Source organism: Rana temporaria, chromosome 2 (assembly GCF_905171775.1).
Source record: "Rana temporaria chromosome 2, aRanTem1.1, whole genome shotgun sequence".
NCBI lineage: Eukaryota > Metazoa > Chordata > Amphibia > Anura > Ranidae > Rana > Rana temporaria.
In genome coordinates, this window is record NC_053490.1 from 78,300,512 (window position 1) to 78,319,164 (window position 18,653).

At 42.6% G+C, this 18,653-nt stretch overlaps 1 protein-coding gene across 2 annotated transcripts in view; it reads right to left on the reverse strand.

The window, feature by feature from the left end:
* Positions 1-18,653, reverse strand: part of PDS5B (PDS5 cohesin associated factor B) — a 166,383-nt gene that overhangs the window by 24,049 nt on the left and 123,681 nt on the right. For both annotated transcript variants that reach the window (XM_040340427.1, XM_040340426.1), the window contains exons 18-24: positions 16,373-16,478; positions 12,780-12,940; positions 10,132-10,255; positions 7,515-7,673; positions 4,879-4,947; positions 2,861-2,997; positions 2,571-2,694 (exon numbers count right to left, since the gene is read on the reverse strand). In XM_040340427.1, coding sequence (XP_040196361.1) covers positions 2,571-2,694; positions 2,861-2,997; positions 4,879-4,947; positions 7,515-7,673; positions 10,132-10,255; positions 12,780-12,940; positions 16,373-16,478 — 880 coding nt within the window. The remainder of the gene's footprint in view (positions 1-2,570; positions 2,695-2,860; positions 2,998-4,878; positions 4,948-7,514; positions 7,674-10,131; positions 10,256-12,779; positions 12,941-16,372; positions 16,479-18,653) is intronic.

Consider the following 18,653-nt stretch of genomic DNA (forward strand, 5'->3'; position numbering starts at 1 on the left):
TAGTAAAAGATGATTCGCGCTTTTCAGTCTGTTACAGCGTGATGAATGTGCTATCTCCATTACGAACGCTAGTTTTACCAGAACAAGCGATCCCGTCTCATAACTTGCTTCTGAGCACGTGTGTTTTTTTTTTTACGCCATTAAAGCCCACACACGACCATTTTTTACGGCGTTTAAAACAACAACGTTAAAAACGACGTGAAAAATTAGAGCATGTTCGAAATTTTTAATGCCCATTTTTTACATCGTGAAAAATGCTCTGGAGCCCACACACGATCGTTTTTAATGACATTAAAAAAAAAACACGTAATTTTTTACAACCCGAAAAACGGTCATGTGTACGTGGCATGAGAAGCAGTGTAGAACAGAGGGTCTTGAGATACCAAGTCTCCCCTGTTGGAAACAGGGGCGTCTGACAGAAATCTGAATAGGTCTACCAGGTTCTTCTGGGTCAGTTTGGGGCAATGCAAATACATTTCCTCACTTGCTCCATGAGCTTGAGCAGACGAGGCAGAATTCACACTGGAGGAAAAGCATAGAATAATCTGAATGGAGATCAGGGCATTAGCAAGGCATTTGATGCTAGCACTAAAGCAGGGATATGCAATTAGAGGACCTCCAGCTGTTGCCAAACTACAAGTCCCATGAGGCATAGCGAGACTGACAGCATCAAGCATGACACCCAGAGGCAGAGGCATGATGGGACTTGTAGTTTGGCAACATCTGGAGGTCCGCTAATTGCTTATCCCTGCACTAAAGGATGTTTGATCCTGCCTACAGAGGAAGTTTGTTGGAGGCTAGAATTTCTTCACTCTTAGTCCCTCATCTGTGACATATCAGACTGAAGTTATCTGGGTGAAGCGTTCATTCCCCTTGATCCAGGTGACTGTGGCAATCTGTTTCCACTTCTGGAACTGCAAAGATTGCTGACAACCGAAGGCTTGGACATTTGCTAACAGCTGGAAGGGAAAGGAGTCCTTCAGGAGAAGACAGTCTAGATAGCCTGTGACCTGGATGCCAGCAGAGGATAGGCCATAGAGCAGTGGAACAAACTCGAAATGTCCAACACTGTAAATCACAGAAAGCACCGAAGGAGGTAGATAAATGGGAACATGCAGATAAGCATGCCTGATGTCTACAGATGCCATCTATTGCCCTCGTCTCGAAGGAGCAATTTCTGACCTTTCAGATTCCATGCAAAATGTTGGATTTTTAAGATATTTGTTGAGGAATTTTTTAAGTCCAGAATAGATTACCTCTCACCCATTGAGCTTGGTACAGTGAACAGGTTTAAATAATATTCTTTGAACCTCTCTTATGGAAGTATGTGAACAACTACTCCCTGAATTTGTAAATCTGACTTTCCTTGGGCAGTTCTTGGCCGATTTGATAAAAGAAAGCAGTGAGGGGGGGGGGGGGGGGGGGGTAGAGCTTTGAACTCTATTTAGTAATCATTTGAAACCACCAACTGAACCCACAGGTCTGGAATATCTGTGACCCAGAAGAGCAAAACTATAATAGACATTCCACCGTTCCTGCTGTTATTTCTTCATTGGGAAGAGGGCTTTGGGGAAGACTTGGTAGGTTTTATGGCCCATGACTTGCACTGAAAGGAAAGGCTGATCTTTTTTGGAAGTTGAAGCCTGGGTAGAGTGGTTAGGTGTTCTGCATTTTGAGGTAGAGATTCCTGAATAAGGGGGGTTTGGAATGTTCAACTGTGCAAGTAAAACCATCCCTCTTGTGATATCTATATATATATATATATATATATATATATATATATATATATATATATATATATATATATATATATATAAGCTGGTCAAGTGTCTCATGTATGGGAGGCGCTTTTTACAGGCAGCTTTAGCTGTCCAGGTTTTTGGCCACAAGATTCTGCATATGTGAATTCAAGGTCTGGGTGCTATAGGAACAAACATGGCCCTGGACGGGAATAGCACCTTAAGACTAACTAAACTAACAGGTTTAGTGCCGAATGCACAATCCAGTTCCCGAAGAAAACCTTGCACACCTACCACAACGTACATTGAGGGCAACTGATCTAGAATTCACTAGCAAGCCCCAAGACAAGCAGTTGGATCTTAAAAGAAGTGTCAAAGAAGTGACAAAAAGTAAAGAAAATTTCTCCATAGGAGAAGCGCTCCATCACCTAAGGACGTATGCAGAAAAATGGAGACCCACTGTAGTGTGTGCACTGGGATGGGGGAGGGATATTCTAAGCAAAGCTTTTGTTAACGTCCAATCACCTATGGTCTTCAACTTCCTGTCCTGTACGATTAAGAATTTTGTTTAACAGCTAGCAGTAGAGGCTGATTATTATAAAATACAGGGAAGGAAATCAGGCCCCAAAAACATGAACATCTGTAGCTGCGATAGACAATACCTTACTCTTAACTTTACACATTCTCAGTAGGGAAAAAACAAGTGCATGGAGGTATGTATCCATATCTAACAGTAGTAAAAAAATAAATAAAACTACAATATATAGTTAAATGCATAACTTTCATTTTAGTAAAATGATCTGTAGGGGACAGAAATAAGAATATACATACATTGACCACTAACGCACACAACTGGTATTGTTCCAGAGTTATAATTTCATGGTAACAAGGCTCCTGTGCCAACTTCACAACTGCACTTCCAGCTGCCAGCCTGAGCCGTGACATATCTGGTTTACTGCACAAAAAGACGAAACATAGGTTAGGGCACAAATGCCTACTCGTTCTGGTATTTTAGTGTGCACATACACATTGGGGGGGGGGGGGGGGATAAATAAAAGGTTCTTGAACATTAGATTAAGAATATAGACAACCATAATTGAGAATTTGAAGGACTGGTTTACCTTAGTTTCCCATGTTCAGTTAAATCTCCATCAGCATGTAATATTGCCGTCAAAAGTCGTAGTGTAGATGTTCCAGACTTACTATGGTTATTCTTCATGCCTAGTAACCAGCGCACCATCATTTTAATGCCTTGCATCTACATAAAAAAAAAAAAAAAAAAAGGTTTCTGAAAACATTCCCTTAAAAAGGCATACAGTATTTATTTTATTGTTATCCACTCATTGTTGATTACCATATAATTTCTGGTTGTTGGTATTTATGTATCTCGTTAATATTCGATATTCCATTCAGTCAGTTTTGCATAATATGCAAATTAGATTAAACGTTATGAGCTTAGATTTTGCTGGGTTAGCATTATGAGAATGTGCGGACTACAGTTCTAAATTGCTCCAATAGGGGGTATGTAAAGGTGTCCACCTCTCTCAGTTGATTGGCTATGCATAAAGCCCCATATAAACATGACAGTGAAAGCTACTAAACCATGCCCACAGATGATGTCGATGATCGACGAAACGCGTCTGGGTTGGTTGTTGTAGCGGTCAGTTAGGTGACGTCATCACGCAGATCGCGATACATGGAAGTGGTGGTTTGGCTGGACTACGGAGGCACGGAAACATCGCCCTGATTAGCTCCCGCTGCACCAACGTGATGTGATGTATTGCCTTTGAATTTTTTATATATTGCAAGTGCATTTTTAAAGGGGAGAGGTTTTAAATAAAAAGTTTATACGGTATTGCACTATTGTGGCTTTTTTTACCTCTATATCTGAGCACCAGTCGCTGGATGCGTTTATGTACCCTTTTGAATCTGAAGAAGTGGAGAGGCATTTTTGAGTTCATACAACGCTGTATATACAGAACCTTTTGGTAAGAGCAATTACAACAGGGGTGTATTTAGACCCCGAATTATCTTCAGGAGTGGTGGTTCTGGTGGAGGAGGATGAGCATTTCAAGCTGTTGAGATCTATTTTGCTTTTCTTTGAACACAGACTCTTGTTTCTACTGTTTCTTACCTGTTAATGATCTTTACCATCTTCACTTTTTCAGATATAGTATTATTTATTAGAATATATATATGTTTTTAGGTAGCACCGCCTTGATATGTAATGTGTTGTTAATGCATTGTATTGCTATAAATTTGCCTATCAGTACATGGGATAAGGTGGCAGCTTTTTACCATCATTGTTTTTTTTTATATTGTCCTAGAGGGAGGTGATTATAGTCCCTCTGTGTATTTTCATTTAGTTTATCTCCTCTCTTCCACAAGCGCTTTGATTTTAGGAAGGGCTAGTCGTTTTGTTTACTTTAAATATTGTTTCTGAACAAAATGGGCTGTAAAGAAGCAGAATGAACTTTGAGGCTGGCAGCAACCCCTAGGCTCGATTCACAAATGTCCAGGCACGGTTTCAGTGCGATTTTTTAAAGGTGTCTGGTGCGGTTTCGTTTATTGGTTCAGGTGTGAGCCGTGTGTGAATTTGTTACGTGCATGACATTTGATAATCGCATTTGAACCGGACCTAAAATTGTACAGACACCTTTGAAAAAACGCACTGCGGCCGGCCAACAGATATGTAAACGGCCCCATAGAAAGCTGGTTTGGTTCACATGTCATGTGAATCGGATGCAGTTCAAAACGCATCCAACTTGCATATATGTTAACCAAGCCTTACCATGAGATATAATGAATATATGTAAAAGAAAAACCTTTAAGACTGTTTCAGATCTTCCCAGCCTGTTGCGGTGCATTCTGTGTTAATTTGCATTGTGTTATGGCACTGGGCTGCCAACATACCAAATCAGACAAAGTCTGTATTGCACAATTTTTTAGATGCTGTGCACCAGAGCACAAGGTAGCCGTACTGTGCATTGCAACATGTGCATTTAAAGTGCGTTTGTGTGCCATTGAAAAGAAGAGGCACCACAACGCACAAATGTTCACAATATCTTGATGAATTACAATTGATGGTTCTGACTGGGTCATTACCAACAATACATGCTAGATTTAAATTTTTACTTGCCTTCACTAATGTTTCAGGCGACACTTCATCATCGGGAACCCAGAGCTTAGTAGTCTTTCTGCCAGGACACTTAAAAAAAATATATAAAAGAGATACACATTAAACTAGGTCCACAATTGTTAGTTTTTCTTTAAAGTGCAAAGATGTTTTATGTAGGATCCTAAGGAGGAGCTGAACTGTGAAAGCTGTGCAAAGGCAGACGGAAAAGGACTAGTCACCAGCATTTCCTGTGGGGTCACTACAGCTGATTTTTTACCCCCTCATTACTGACATACCATGCCTTGTTCTGCACTCTCTGTAGAGGCAGGGCTTTCGATTCCTATCAATGTCTTTAGCAAGGAGAACAGTGCGCATCACAGTAGTGACATCACCAACTCTTATTAGACTAGCAGTCAGAGGCAGAAGTTTCCTAGGTCTCATACTAAATATATATAGGAGGCTGTAATCCCAGGGGTACCTAGGAGCACTTGCATATCAGAAATTGCAGTATTTCTCAGGAGGAGTTCCAGACAAAAAAGGTACACTTTTCATGGTTAAGACACAAAAATCCTTCCCTATAACGTGGCAAGTCTTTTTTTCCTTTTTGACATTAGTTTCACATTAACTGAAACATATCCATATTTTTTTTTTACCATGAATGACTGGTCAATTTCATTGTCAAGCAGCCCCCAGTCCAACACTTTCAAATAAAAGGGAAAAGATGCACATGCGCCTCCAAGTGCAGAATTTATCTGGCACAAAATAGGAGAATAACTCACATTTTGATCAATAAAATAGGCATACAAGTATAGTCCAGTGTCCATGGGACAACCCCCACGCTGTGCCACTGGTGTCTCTGCTTAGCTGGGTCCCCAGTCCAGCTGTATGTGTATCCAACACAGAATACAAGAGAGAGGGTTGGAACGCTCTACTTTGGGCTGATTGCTGTCCGTAACTCAAGGCAAGCCAAGCCTCAGGAGAGGAGGTAGAAGTAACCTTCATGTGTCATGTAAAAGATGCAGAGGTGCCTCTAAGTGCAGACTGATTAAAAAATGTGCTGCCACAATAAGAGAGTTGCCCACATTTTAATCGATAAAATAAATGACGTCACTGATGTCCTTATAATACTTGGAGCTGCACTCCAAGAGCGTTCCAACCCTCTCTCTTGTATTCTGTGTTGGATACACATACAGCTGGACTGGGATCCCAGCTAAGCAGACACCAGTGGCACAACATGGTGGTTGTCCCATGGACACTGGACTATACTCTGTCACTACTTTCCTAAACGTGTTATTTTGAATTGTTCGAATCATCCTCCTAACAGTAGTTTCTCTACAAAAAATAGGGCCTCTTTTATTCTGTAATGGTGGTGAACCCATCAAGATTTGAAAGTGTTGGCAAAAAATGGTAAATGGCGCAATTGTTGTTAATAAATTGTCTATTTTACCATCTGTATGAAACTAGAAAACCAAATGCAATAATAAAAAAAAAAAAAAAACATGAAAATAGTCCATCCAAACATGTTTGGATGGACTACCGTGTTTCCCCGAAAATAAGACACCGTCTTATATTTATTTTTCCTCCAGAAATCACACTATGGTTTATTTTCGGGGGATGTCTTATTTTTTTTACCGGCAAGTATGGTACAACAGTATAGTACAACAATCTACATTTATTCAACTATCCCCTGGTGTTTGTGTGGGGTGAGAGACTGTTGCTGGTCAGTGCTGGGGAGAAGCTTCACTTCTTCCCCTGAGTACAGAGCGTCCTTCTCCTCACTTCACTGAGGAGACTTTTTACTTTCACTTTCACCTGACAGGGGAAGCCGACCTTACCGTATTTATGGGGCTGCCGACACCTCTCCGGTCACTTAGAAATACTGTGGAGCAGATAAGAAGGGCTGCACGACTTCTTTACAGCTCCTGAGCTCCGCACCAGTACAGTACGCCTATCACGTCTTGTTTTCCCGCCCGCGCCGCTACGCATACGACACGCCATCACCACGTCTTATTTTCGGGGATTCGACACGCCATCGCTACGTCTTATTTTCGGGGGGATGTCTTATATTTCGATCTTGCGTCGAAATCCCGCTACGGCTTATTTTCGGAGTACGTCTTATTTTCGGGGAAACACGGTATTTGCATGTTTTTTTGTTTTTTTTTATTATTATTATTGCATTTGGTTTTCAAGTTTCATACAGATGGTAATATAGACAATTTATTAACAACAACTTGCCCTTAGACGAGATGATTTGAACCAGTGCACAAAGCAAGGTCCATAAAAGACATGGACGAGCGAGTTTGGGATGGAGGAACTTGAGTTCTGACCTCAACCCAATAGAACACCTTTGGGATGAATTCAAGTGGAGACTGCGAGCCAGACCTTCTCTTCCAACATCAGTGCCTGACCTCACAAATGTGTTTCCAGAAGAATGGTCAAACATTCCCATAGACACACTCCTAAACCATGTGGACAACCTTCCCAGAAATGTTGAAGCCGTTAGAGCTACATTAAAGTTCATGTGCATTTAAAGGCATACACCCCAATACTTTTGACAATATAGTATAAAACATTTTGGCAGCAAAAACTTTAAGTGAGGAAAAACCTGAGACAGGAAGCAGATGTATGTACAAAAGGAATTCAGAATATCAACTTACTCGGTCAGTCATCAACAAATCCTTCACCACAAAATTGGCCACCATAGACTTAAGAGGAGAAGCAAACTGATCAGGAGCCAGCTGAGCTATGTGACCAATGGAAACAAGGGATATGATGAGCTGCTCAGGGTTGGTTGGATCCAAGCTTTTGTGAAGTGGCTGAACATAAGAAAATGAGTAAAAGTTAATGAAAGCGGTCATAGTCCCATATACAAACACTGCACTGTAGCTATGCTTTAACTGAACTAATTTCTTAATACAATTTGGTGGAAAAGCAAAGTACTGAAATCCAAATTGCACACAAAGCATAAAGTGCACTGTTTGGGGGGGAGCTACCGTTACCACAATAAATGCATATTAAAAAAAAAATGTCTCCTTAAAAGCAATGCAGGAAAAAAAAAGAAAAAAAGGAGGGCTCCTAACTTTTTGCTCGGGCTGGCAAACACTGCCTCTGCTGTACTGAAATCTCAAACAATGTTGTTGGTTCTGCATGAACTCCATGGCACTACAGAACACCTCCCCTTCTTCATAACATACAGAAAAGTCATTTGAGGTTTCTGGAAAGGTCGGTGTGGTGCCAGAAAAGCAATATAATGAAGATCTTCCAGGAAAGTATAATACAGTACACAAATGCACAGTGAAGCGAAAGCTGCCCTGGATAAGCGAACTAAGTAACATTATACCGTAACCTTTTAACTGAAAAAGACGTGTCCTCTATGTGGGCTTTGTACTTTTAGGCAGCAGCCATCTGGATTGCTGTAAAAATATAACCTGGTTGCCCAATCACTTCTACAGATTTTGAAGTGACCATGTTAAAGAATTTCTAAAAATGTAGGAAAATGCCTTTTTTAGTCCTCATGAAGAAGGAAGTGGCAGACAGCACATGATCCGCATTCCCTTGTTATGTGTATGTGGTACAGTACACGCTGGGACCCTCACCACACATGGTTAACAGGGAGACACGAGCCATCTACTGCCTACCTTACTCATACCTCCCCCTCCCTTTAGATTGTAAGCTCCACAAGCAGGGCCCTCCTATTTCTTCTGTATTGTAATTGTACAGACCCCCTCTTTACTGTAAAGCGCTACGTAAACTGTTGCCGCTATATAAATCCTGTACTATAATAATAATATCACAATGCCCTCAATGAATTTAACAGTGTCAAGTCTATAGTGGTTTCTTGTCTTTAGAACCCTGTGGTGAGACTGGCATGTCTACTAAAAACAATGACCCATATTACTAAAGGTAAAGGATCAGTGTAACATATTCAAATAAGCCCCCATATCAGAATTCAAACAGGACTAGGGTCTGGACTACCTTCGTCCACCTGACAAACTTTTTATAAAAGAAAGCCCACCTCCCAAATATCTTACACCTTACCACATGTAACAGATCATCATATCTTTAGGCAACTGTTCTATAGCACCCTTACTCTTATGTGCTACATATTTTTCTGCATTGACAGTTAGGCTCCATTCACACATAGGCGCTGGGAATCGCTGCGATTCTGCCCGTGTTTCCAGAATCGCAGCAAAACACTGGACGCAATTGCAATGCCATGACTTGTTAATGGCACCCCAACCACGGTGAGATTTTGTCACGACTGGCGGGGGATAAATTGTGCTGCAATCACGACAAAATCGCAATGTGCGAAGATTGGTGCTCAAAAAGGAGCAGAAGCTTCTTTTGGGCAACAGAGTAGCAATTTTTTTGCGATTCCCGCCTGCAAATTGCAGAAAAAAAAAAATAATAATTCTGCCCAAGAATACAAATGCCTAGGTGTGAATGGAGCCTCAGGGCCAGTTCACACCATAGAAACACAGTCCGTAGACATTCCATACGCTTTTCTGCATGCACGTTTTTGATGCGTTCCAGTGCGTTTTAGATGCAGTGCATTAAAAATGGTCCCCTTTTTCATAATCTTAAATAAGGATGTGTGTTCCAGTGCTATTTTGGTGTGATTAGGTGCTTTCCAGTACATTTTTGATGCGTTTTACAGCGTTCCAGTACAGTCCAGTGCAGGAAAAGTGCAGCATGCTCTACTTTTTTTTCCTGGAACTGGAATGCACTAATGCGGTCTATGCCATTGAAAACATTATAACCTACTTTCCATGCGTTTTTGATTGACTGCATGTGGTGTGAACTGGCCCTTAATGTTTGTGAGAGCTGTAAATATAGGCTGAAAGAAAAGAAACATACAACAGTACTGAAAGAAAAATATTTGATCCTTGAATCACATTAAACGCTGAAATTCACAATACACCACTCTGATCTGCTGGGATTGCATCAATCTGAAATGCAGTATAAAAGATTAAGGCAAATGCCTAGGTTTGTGGCTGTACATAGCCATCTTCAGGCAGTAAGCAGAGAAAATAACAGATTCTAGCACTCAATGAAAGCACAAGCTATAAAATGATCAGCAGCCCAGTGAGAATGGTTATGTACAGTCACCACATCAAAAGCTGGGGGGGAAAAAGAAACCACACTGTTTTGCATCCCTGGGGAAGGGCTGCAGCAACTAGGCTCACAGATAACTGGCAGGTAAAGAAATCATTAAGAAATGCGAAAGACACATCACACAGTGTAATGTAATGAAATCTTAGGCGATGCACTAACCTCAAATATCTGGGCAAACTGTGTCTCCTTGCTGGTAAATATAGCATTTATGCAATGGATGGAATATTTAGATTGACGAATGGGGCCCTTCTTGGCCTTCTGCTGCAGAACTGGAAGCAAGGCTCTTAAAAACAAGAACATAAAGGAGCATTAGAAAAGGTGAACAGAAAATTACACAACTAATGTACACTTATCAGCCATTATTTTTTGACCAATGGCAGGTTAAGAAAATATCTTATTATAGTGGCATCTAAAAGTCAGTGGGATATATTCGGCAGCAAGTAAACAGGTTGTCCAATGAGTTAAAAGCAGAAAAATGGGCATCACAGTTTGTGGTGTATGGGGTTTTGTAGCCCCAGACCGGTCACGGTGCCCATGCTGACCTGTGTGAAAAGCAATAAGTGCTCACAATTGTTTATATCATGTGGATGGCTGGGTGCATGTGCATTGCTTAACTGGGGAAGAGTTGGCACCAGGATTCGGTATGGCAGTGTGATACTTTGAGCAATGTTCTACTGGGACACCTTGGTACTGCTATTCATTTAGATGTTACTTAGACACATATCACCTACCTAAACATTGTTGCTGACCAAGAACACCCCCTTAATGGAATCGGTATACCCCGCTGGTGTTCTCTGTGCACAGGATAATGTGCCACACTTCCAAACATAGTTCCAGAATGGTTTGAAGAACACAAGTTTAAGATGTCTCCAGATCTCATGGAGAATCTGTGGGATGTGCTGGAAAAACAAGTGTGATCCACAGAAGGCTCCACCTCGCAAATTACAGGACTTAAAGAATCTTCTACTGACAGCTTGGTGCCAGATACCAAAGTATACCTTCAGAGCCAAGGTCTAGTGATGTCTATGCCTCAAATAGTCAGGGCTGTTCTGGTGGTTCCTCGAAGGCCAGACAAAAGACTGGAGTGTTTCATTGCAATAAGCAGGAGAAGTAACAGGGAAATGCTTTCTGAGTGCTGTATAGTAAGATAGACAGCATGGGGTATGTGTGCAACACTCCACCCAGAGGATGACACCAGTGTTTAGTCCCACAGTGAAAACCATCTGGGAGGCAAGGAATTCATAGGTGCCTATGGAGTAAGTCTTCAGAAACAGGGCAGGTGCTGGGGCTATTGCTGGCTGACCTGGAAAGCGCTCAACGACTAACTTGTTACCCGAAAGGAGTTTGAAAAGATCTCCATGTAAAAAACAGGAAAAACAGTGTCACCTCTAGTAAAATGCGGCGCCTGATAGCTACAATCGAAGAGACCAGCTCTAACGGTAATGTAGAGAATGGTCTTAAAAAAAGAAGAAAAAAAAGAAATAAATAAATAGTGCTAGTAAAAATTGATTTAGTCCTTTACACAGCAAAGCTCAAAGAAAATACATTAATCGTCTTAGGACACTAGCAAAAAAAAAAAGGGGGGGGGGGGGGGGGTTATACTCCGCTCGCTCACAGTTTTTGGTTTGCTAGTGTCCAATCCTCCTGTAGATGGCAGCACTACACAACAGTGAAAGTCTTGTGCCCTTTAATGTATGAGAAATAAAGTTACTTCCGATACCCATGCACAGTATACATATGCTGTTAGTGGTTGCAACCCACTCTCCTATACACTTTAACATCAATGTAAAACAGATTTTCAATGCATACTGCGGTACTAAAGGGTATATACACCTCAATAATAACCTGCTCTTATTTGCCCCATTTGGACTGTCAAATATATCATTAAAAGTGTTTGTTTTATATCTGTTCAATAAACACCTTTTGATATTTTAAGAATACTTGTCGGCTGACAGTTTCCTGTGTTCTCAAACTGTACGGACTATGATTAGTTACACTGTTTCCAGCAATCTCCAAGGACTAACAAATCCTTCCCCCAATTTAATGGAGAAGAGAGGAGTGTGTTACTGGCAGGATCACTAGTTGAAATGTGCAAAGCTTCACTATGCTACTACATTGAGTCACCTTACATGAAAGGAAGTTTGGGATTGTAAAAATAAACCCAAATTATTATTCTCACCTGGGTGGATACAGTATTGATCTGGCGCTGCATCCCTCCCCTGCAGTGAGAACCGAGCAATCAAAAAACGCTGATCGCTCAGTTCTCCCCCTCTGCTTTGAGCAGTAACTGACTAGCATCTTTCTGCTCTCCCCTCCAGCACTCACAGGAGGAGCTAGCTGGTGAATCGCTGAGAGGCTGAGCCAGGTGGCTGGTCGGGGTTTCTGGGAAGATCCCAAGCTTGGACTGGCTGACAATGGGTTACAGGAGTGCAAAACAAACTGCACTCCTGTGATCCATAGGAGAAGTATGGTCAAAACAGCTCTGGCCATACTTCTCCTTTAACATCATTGTATTTAAAAAAAAAAAATGAAATTCAATGAACAGTTTCTAGGGTCCGCATGCTTCTAACATCAAAGCACAACTTGACTATTATCCTCCAACCCATTACACTAAAAAGAGAAGAAAAGTGATAATTGTGAACCTCTGGTAATTTTATCATATTTTAAAATCTAAAATTACTGTCTGCATCTGCAGCAGAGTGGAGTTTGCCTTTCAAGCAATCCACTTGCATGCAGCCTTGTAACTTTCTTAACCATATAAATCTACAGCACATAATATACACAAAAGCTCTCAAATGAAAACATACGATCTAATGTGAGGAAAATCATCTTCAATTTTGTTTCCGGTGTTCTTAAAGATTTGCAGAGCTGCCTCAGCCACCTTTTCATCGTCCATTTTCAGACAACCCAGAAGGGATTCAAAGGTTTCAGCTGAGTGAAATGAAATGGGATGTGTGAAAGATAACACCTGGAAAGACATTGGAAGCCTGTGAGAACAGCACAGACACATTCAAATACAGATAACAGCTACACTACTGTTATAGTTCTACTACTAAAATCAAAAGAATATTAGGAGATCACACAAGCCGTTTTATGGATGGGCTTTATAGCAGTGTTTTGGTACCATTTTGTTGTTGCAGAACTCCAACCAGTGTGGTTACAAATCCCTCCACCCACCAAATGCCCCACAGTATCTTGAGGAGGGACCTTTTTTCCCCGATTTTTCCTGCAATGTTCAAGCAAGTCCGATGATGCCACAGAAGGACCCTCTTCTCCTTTCTGCAGCAAGAGAGCAGGTATTCTTTCAGGACTAAGCAGATCTTAAAGTGTAAGTAAACCCACCTATCATTTTCAGGCAAGGAAGCTGCCATCTTGGCCTATGTTTAATCTTCAACTGCCATGATGCTGCACATGTGATCAGTTATGACACCAGCCATTGGATGGTTTGACAGTTTGGTTGAGAGCACAACCAATGTGACAGTTAGCAAACCCGGCATGCCGGAAATGTAACTGCTTTTTGAAACTGTTAGATCGATGGGTTTACTTCCGCTTTAAGTAATGGTACTTTAGCTTTACTACCCTTTTCTAGCAACCTTGCTGTGTGCTGTGCACAGGCATCAAATGTACACATTTAATTCTATCCTTGTCATTAAAGAGTAACATTCCATCAACATCTATGGGACATTAGTGCACAGGCACAGAGAGGTCAAGACAATGCAGGAGATTTGTCGTTTTAAGGAGGAAAAAGCAAGCGCTTTTGGGGGGGGAAGGGCTGTTGGAAAAAAAAAAATGTACTTTAATATTTTGAGTATCGACTTTTTAGTCCTCCATAGGCAACGCATTTACACTAGAGGAGTGTCTTGTCCCAGCAACAATAGAGGGTTAAATAAATAAAGAGATATACCCGGGTATAAATTCAGTACAACTCCTCGGGAAGGCATTGCGAGGGGCAGACATGACCACTTTTGTGAAAAGTACTATTGTCTGCGTTAAGTGTATGGCACTCAACACAACACTTCAACTTTGACACAACATTAAGGCAACATTCCATACTCCAAACAGCCTGGAAGTGCACTCTCATTTCATCTAAGCTTAGGTTCATATTTTGAGTACCGCATTCAAATCGCACTGCCCTTGTGATCTGCAGCAGGTGTGAGTGCAATCTTAACAACGTTGCAAACACAGTGCCAAGCGATCCGGTTGCAGTGCAGTTCCAAAGTTGGTGCATGTATGACTTTGGTGCGATTTGAGCACATTAAAAAAGAATGGGCTCAAATCACAGCGCACTGAATCGCATGTCAACAGGAATGAGATGTAGTTCCTGTGTGATTCACATGAGTTTCATAGTGTGAACCAGGGTTAACTCTCGCTCTCTAATATGATCTCATTAACCTTTCTTCTTGCAATAATGCCCTCTTGCCCCAGAACTCTTTATTTTGCCTCTCCAACTTGCAGCCAATACAGGTCACTCTCACTTCTGCCCTCTACAATTCTCCTGCGCTTTTTGGGTCCACACAATGTCACAACTTCCATATCATTCAGGTATTTGCTGTCATAAATTCTACGCTCACCTCCTGTTACTCCTATCTTCTGGTCCCCTCCTCCTGAGATCTGCTGTTCCCAATGATCGGGAACAGTGATCTCTGTCATGTTCCAGGCAGCCCATCCCCCCTACAGTTAGAACACGCCAAGGAAACACATTTAACCCCTTGATCGCCCCCTAATGTTAACCCCTTCCCTGCCAGTGTCATTTATACATTGATCAGTGCATTTTTATAACACTGATCATTTTAATAATGTCACTGGTGCCCAAAAAGTGTAATTTAGGGTCAGATTTGTCCCGCTAAAAACGCAGATTGCTGCCATCACCAGTAGAAATAAAAAAAATAAAAGTCCCGACATAAATCCCATAGTTTGTAAATGCGATAACTTTTGAGCAAACCAATCAATATATGCCTATTGCGATTTAACCACTTCAGCCCCGAAACATTTTGCTGTCAAATGACCGAGCCACTTTTTGCGATTCGGCACTGCGTCGCTTTAACTGACAGTTGCGCGGTCGTGCGACGTGGCTCCCAAACAAAATTGCCTTCTTTTTTTTCCCACAAATAGCTTTTTTTTGGTGGTATTTGATCACCTCTGCGGTTTTTATTTTTTGCGCTATAAGCAAAAATAGAGCAAAAATTTTGGGAAAAAAATGAATATTCTTTACTGTAATAAATTATCCCCCAAAAATATATATAAAAAAATTCCCCTAGTTTAGGCCGGTACGTATTCTACATATTTTTAGTAAAAAAAAGAAGAAAAAAAAAAACGCAATAAGCGTTTATTGATTGGTTCGCTTAAAAAGTTTTAGCGTCTACAAAATAGGGGAGTTTTATGGCATTTTTATTAAAAAATATATTTTTTTCCTAGTAATGGCGGCGATCAGCGATTTTTAACGGTACTGCAACCTTATGGCGGACACTACGGTCACTTTTGACACATTTTTGGGACCATTGGCATTTTTATAGCGATCAGTGCTATTGATTACTGTAAAAATTTCACTGGCAGGGAAGGGGTTAACACTAGGGGGCGAGGAAGGGGTTAATTATGTTCCCTAGGTGTGTTCTAACTAAATGGGGGGTGGGACTGACTAGGGGAAATTACAGATCGCTGTTCATATATTGTATGAACAGACGACCAGTCATTTCTCCCCGACAGGACCGGGAGCTGTAACGAGCGATCATGGGTGCCCGGCGGTGATCGCGCCCGCCGGGCATGCGTGTCGGGAGCAGGGTGAGCCCCCTTCGGCGCTGCGCACACAAGGCCAGGATACCACCAATCTTAGGCTTTTGATATCGACCGAGGTATGGATCCGGTTATAGCTCCTAGGCCTCCGCAGACAGACCATCAAAAGAGCACTTTCTTCTTAGCACATGTTGAACGTGACCAACCACCTTAAACACTGGCGAAAAAAACTGAGGTACTCTCCATTTGGGAGAGGTTATATAGGGGAAAAACTCTATTTAATTGGGTTTACCAGTGTCCAATCACCTGTGGCGACTACATAACCCATTAAGTAATTAAGGCTCTGTGTCCCGTGATGTATGAGCAAGAAATCAGGACTTTTTTTTCACTCCGGTGTGCAGCCACTCTTTTGTTCATATAAAACTTGCATGGCAGACGAGCCAAGGCTTTCACCCGAGGCAGGAGTCCTCATCCCAGCTCACCTCGATTCACCCACCTGGAGCGGTGTTTTTCTTGTCTCCATTACATTTTGTACCACTTTTACCTCACTTTAAGATTTTTAAGCTCCACCAGCAGGACCCTCCTATACTTCTGTATTGAACTGTACTGTATCGCTGTAGATTGTAAAGCGCTGCACAAACTGTTGGTGCTATAAAAATATGAACTATACCTTTAACAATTCAAGTCCTGCTCGTATTGCTTGGTCTGTAGCTGCACCTTCCTCTTCATCATCTGCTGTGCCATCTATTGACTTGTTCAACAGTTTAATGAGGGAGCTGTAACACAGAAAACATCACTCACAAATATGGTTTAGTCACCAGCAGAAAAAAAAATATATATATTACATATTAGCAGTGCACCGAAAATCAAGAACACAGGGACATGACCTCAAACCAACTGGAGGAAAGTTCAAAACCAATCTTTGAAAGTATTATGCTACTGAAAGGGCAGTTGGTTGGAATAAACTACCAACAGAGGTAGTAAGACTGTCAAAAGTAAATGGCTTTATGGTATAAAAATAGATCTAGTCAGACAACAAGGTTAATAAAAAAAAAAATAGGATTTTTGTACTCACCGTAAAATCCATTTCTCTGAGTTCAGCATCTTGACCTTAGGCATTATCCTCCTTCTAAGAGATTGACTAGGCAGAAAAGCAGCATGTTAAGTGTTAAACACATCACACAGTACAGTACCTCCCAGGGGGTGGTTCCCCCGTGTACATCCCCCTCTCTCTGCATCTGCAGCCTCAGTTCGTCAACAAGCAGTACAAACAAAGGAGGGGTGGGTGCTGTGTCCGTCCATGAACTCAAAAATCCTATTTTCTCTTCCGTTCATGGACGGACACAGCAGCATCTTAAAAAAAAATCGAGGGGTGGGAAAAAACACAGAAAACCAACTTCACCCCTAACAAACCAGAGCTCCTCAACGGAGGAACACCAACCTTAAACAGCCGCCTGCAAAACCTTGTGACCGAAGGAGGCACTCACATTCACCTTGTAAAACGGCGAGAAGGTGTAGACCGACGACTAAGTCGCTGCCTTACACACCTGTAAAACAGACGCCTGATGGCGGAAAGCCCAAGAGGCACCAATTGCCCTGGTCGAATGCGCCTTAACCGGGAAGGGGGGCGCCCGCCCCTTTAGAGCATAGGCCTGAAGCACGACCTGCCTGATCCCCCTCGAAATGGAGGCGGATGTGACCGCCAGACCCTTCTTAGGGCCAGCCACCGACACAAACAGTGAATCCGACCTCCGGAACGGATTTGAAGCTGACAGGTACACCCGTAGGGCTCCAGGACAGGACATTGATCGGCAGTCGGGATTCTTCCCGAGTCCAGCGCCCCTGGGCCGACTGAACCCCCCACACTCCCCTCCAGCGGGTGAGACTGGCGTCCGTCGTGACCACCGTCCAACGACATGGGAGGAACGACTTCCCGGCCCGAAGAACCAGAGACATCAGCCACCACACTAGGGAGGACCTGACCAGGCGACTCACACGGATTTGGCAATCCACAGACGAAGGGCGCTTGTCCCAACCTGACAGAATTTCCCTCTGTAACACTCTGTAACAGAATTTCCCTCTGTGAAACTGAGCATACGGAACCGCCTCGAAGGAGGCCACCATGAGACCCAGAACTCGCAGGCAAAAGCAAAGCGACGTCCATTTTTGGGTTGTCAACCGCTGCCCCGCAGCCCGCAGTGTCTGTAGCTTCTCCATGGAAAGAAAAACTCTCGCCTCCGAGGAATCCAGGACCAGCCCCAGGTATTCCAGGCGTTGAGACGGTACCAACACCGACTTCTGAACATTTAGGAGCCAACCAAAGGGTCTGGCAGGTGATAGACACATCCGCCTTTAACTCTGAGCTTGAAGAAGCTCTCAGAAGAAGGTCGTCCAGGTATCCTACAATAGCGATTCCGCGCTGCCTCAGCAGGGCCAGAATCGGAGCGAGCAACTTGGTGAAAACCCTTGGCGCCGAAGCCAGGCCGAAAGGGAGGGAAACTAATTGAAACTGGTCCTCCCCTACCTCAAAGCGCAGAAATCTCTGGTGCTTTGCGCATATGGACATATGCAAGTATGCGTCCTTGATACCAAGGACAACAGGAAATCCCCTGGATGGAGCGCCGCTACCACAGAGCAAACCGACTCCATCCTGAACTTTTGCACCCTGACAAAACAGTTGAGGGCCTTGAGATCCAGGATTGGACGGACCCCTTCCTTCTTGGGGACCACAAACAGATTGGAGTAAAACCCCTGAAACCGTTCCAGTAAAGGAACCGGCACGATCACCCCCCTGACCAGCAGATCCTGAACTGCCCCAAACAGGGCTTCCCGACGACCCGGAGGAAGCTGGAGGTTGGAAGGAAAAATTCAGTTTGGTGGACAAGAGAGAAACTATCTTGTACCCCGAGGAAACTACTTCGCAAACCCACCGGTCGGAAAGAAGAGACATC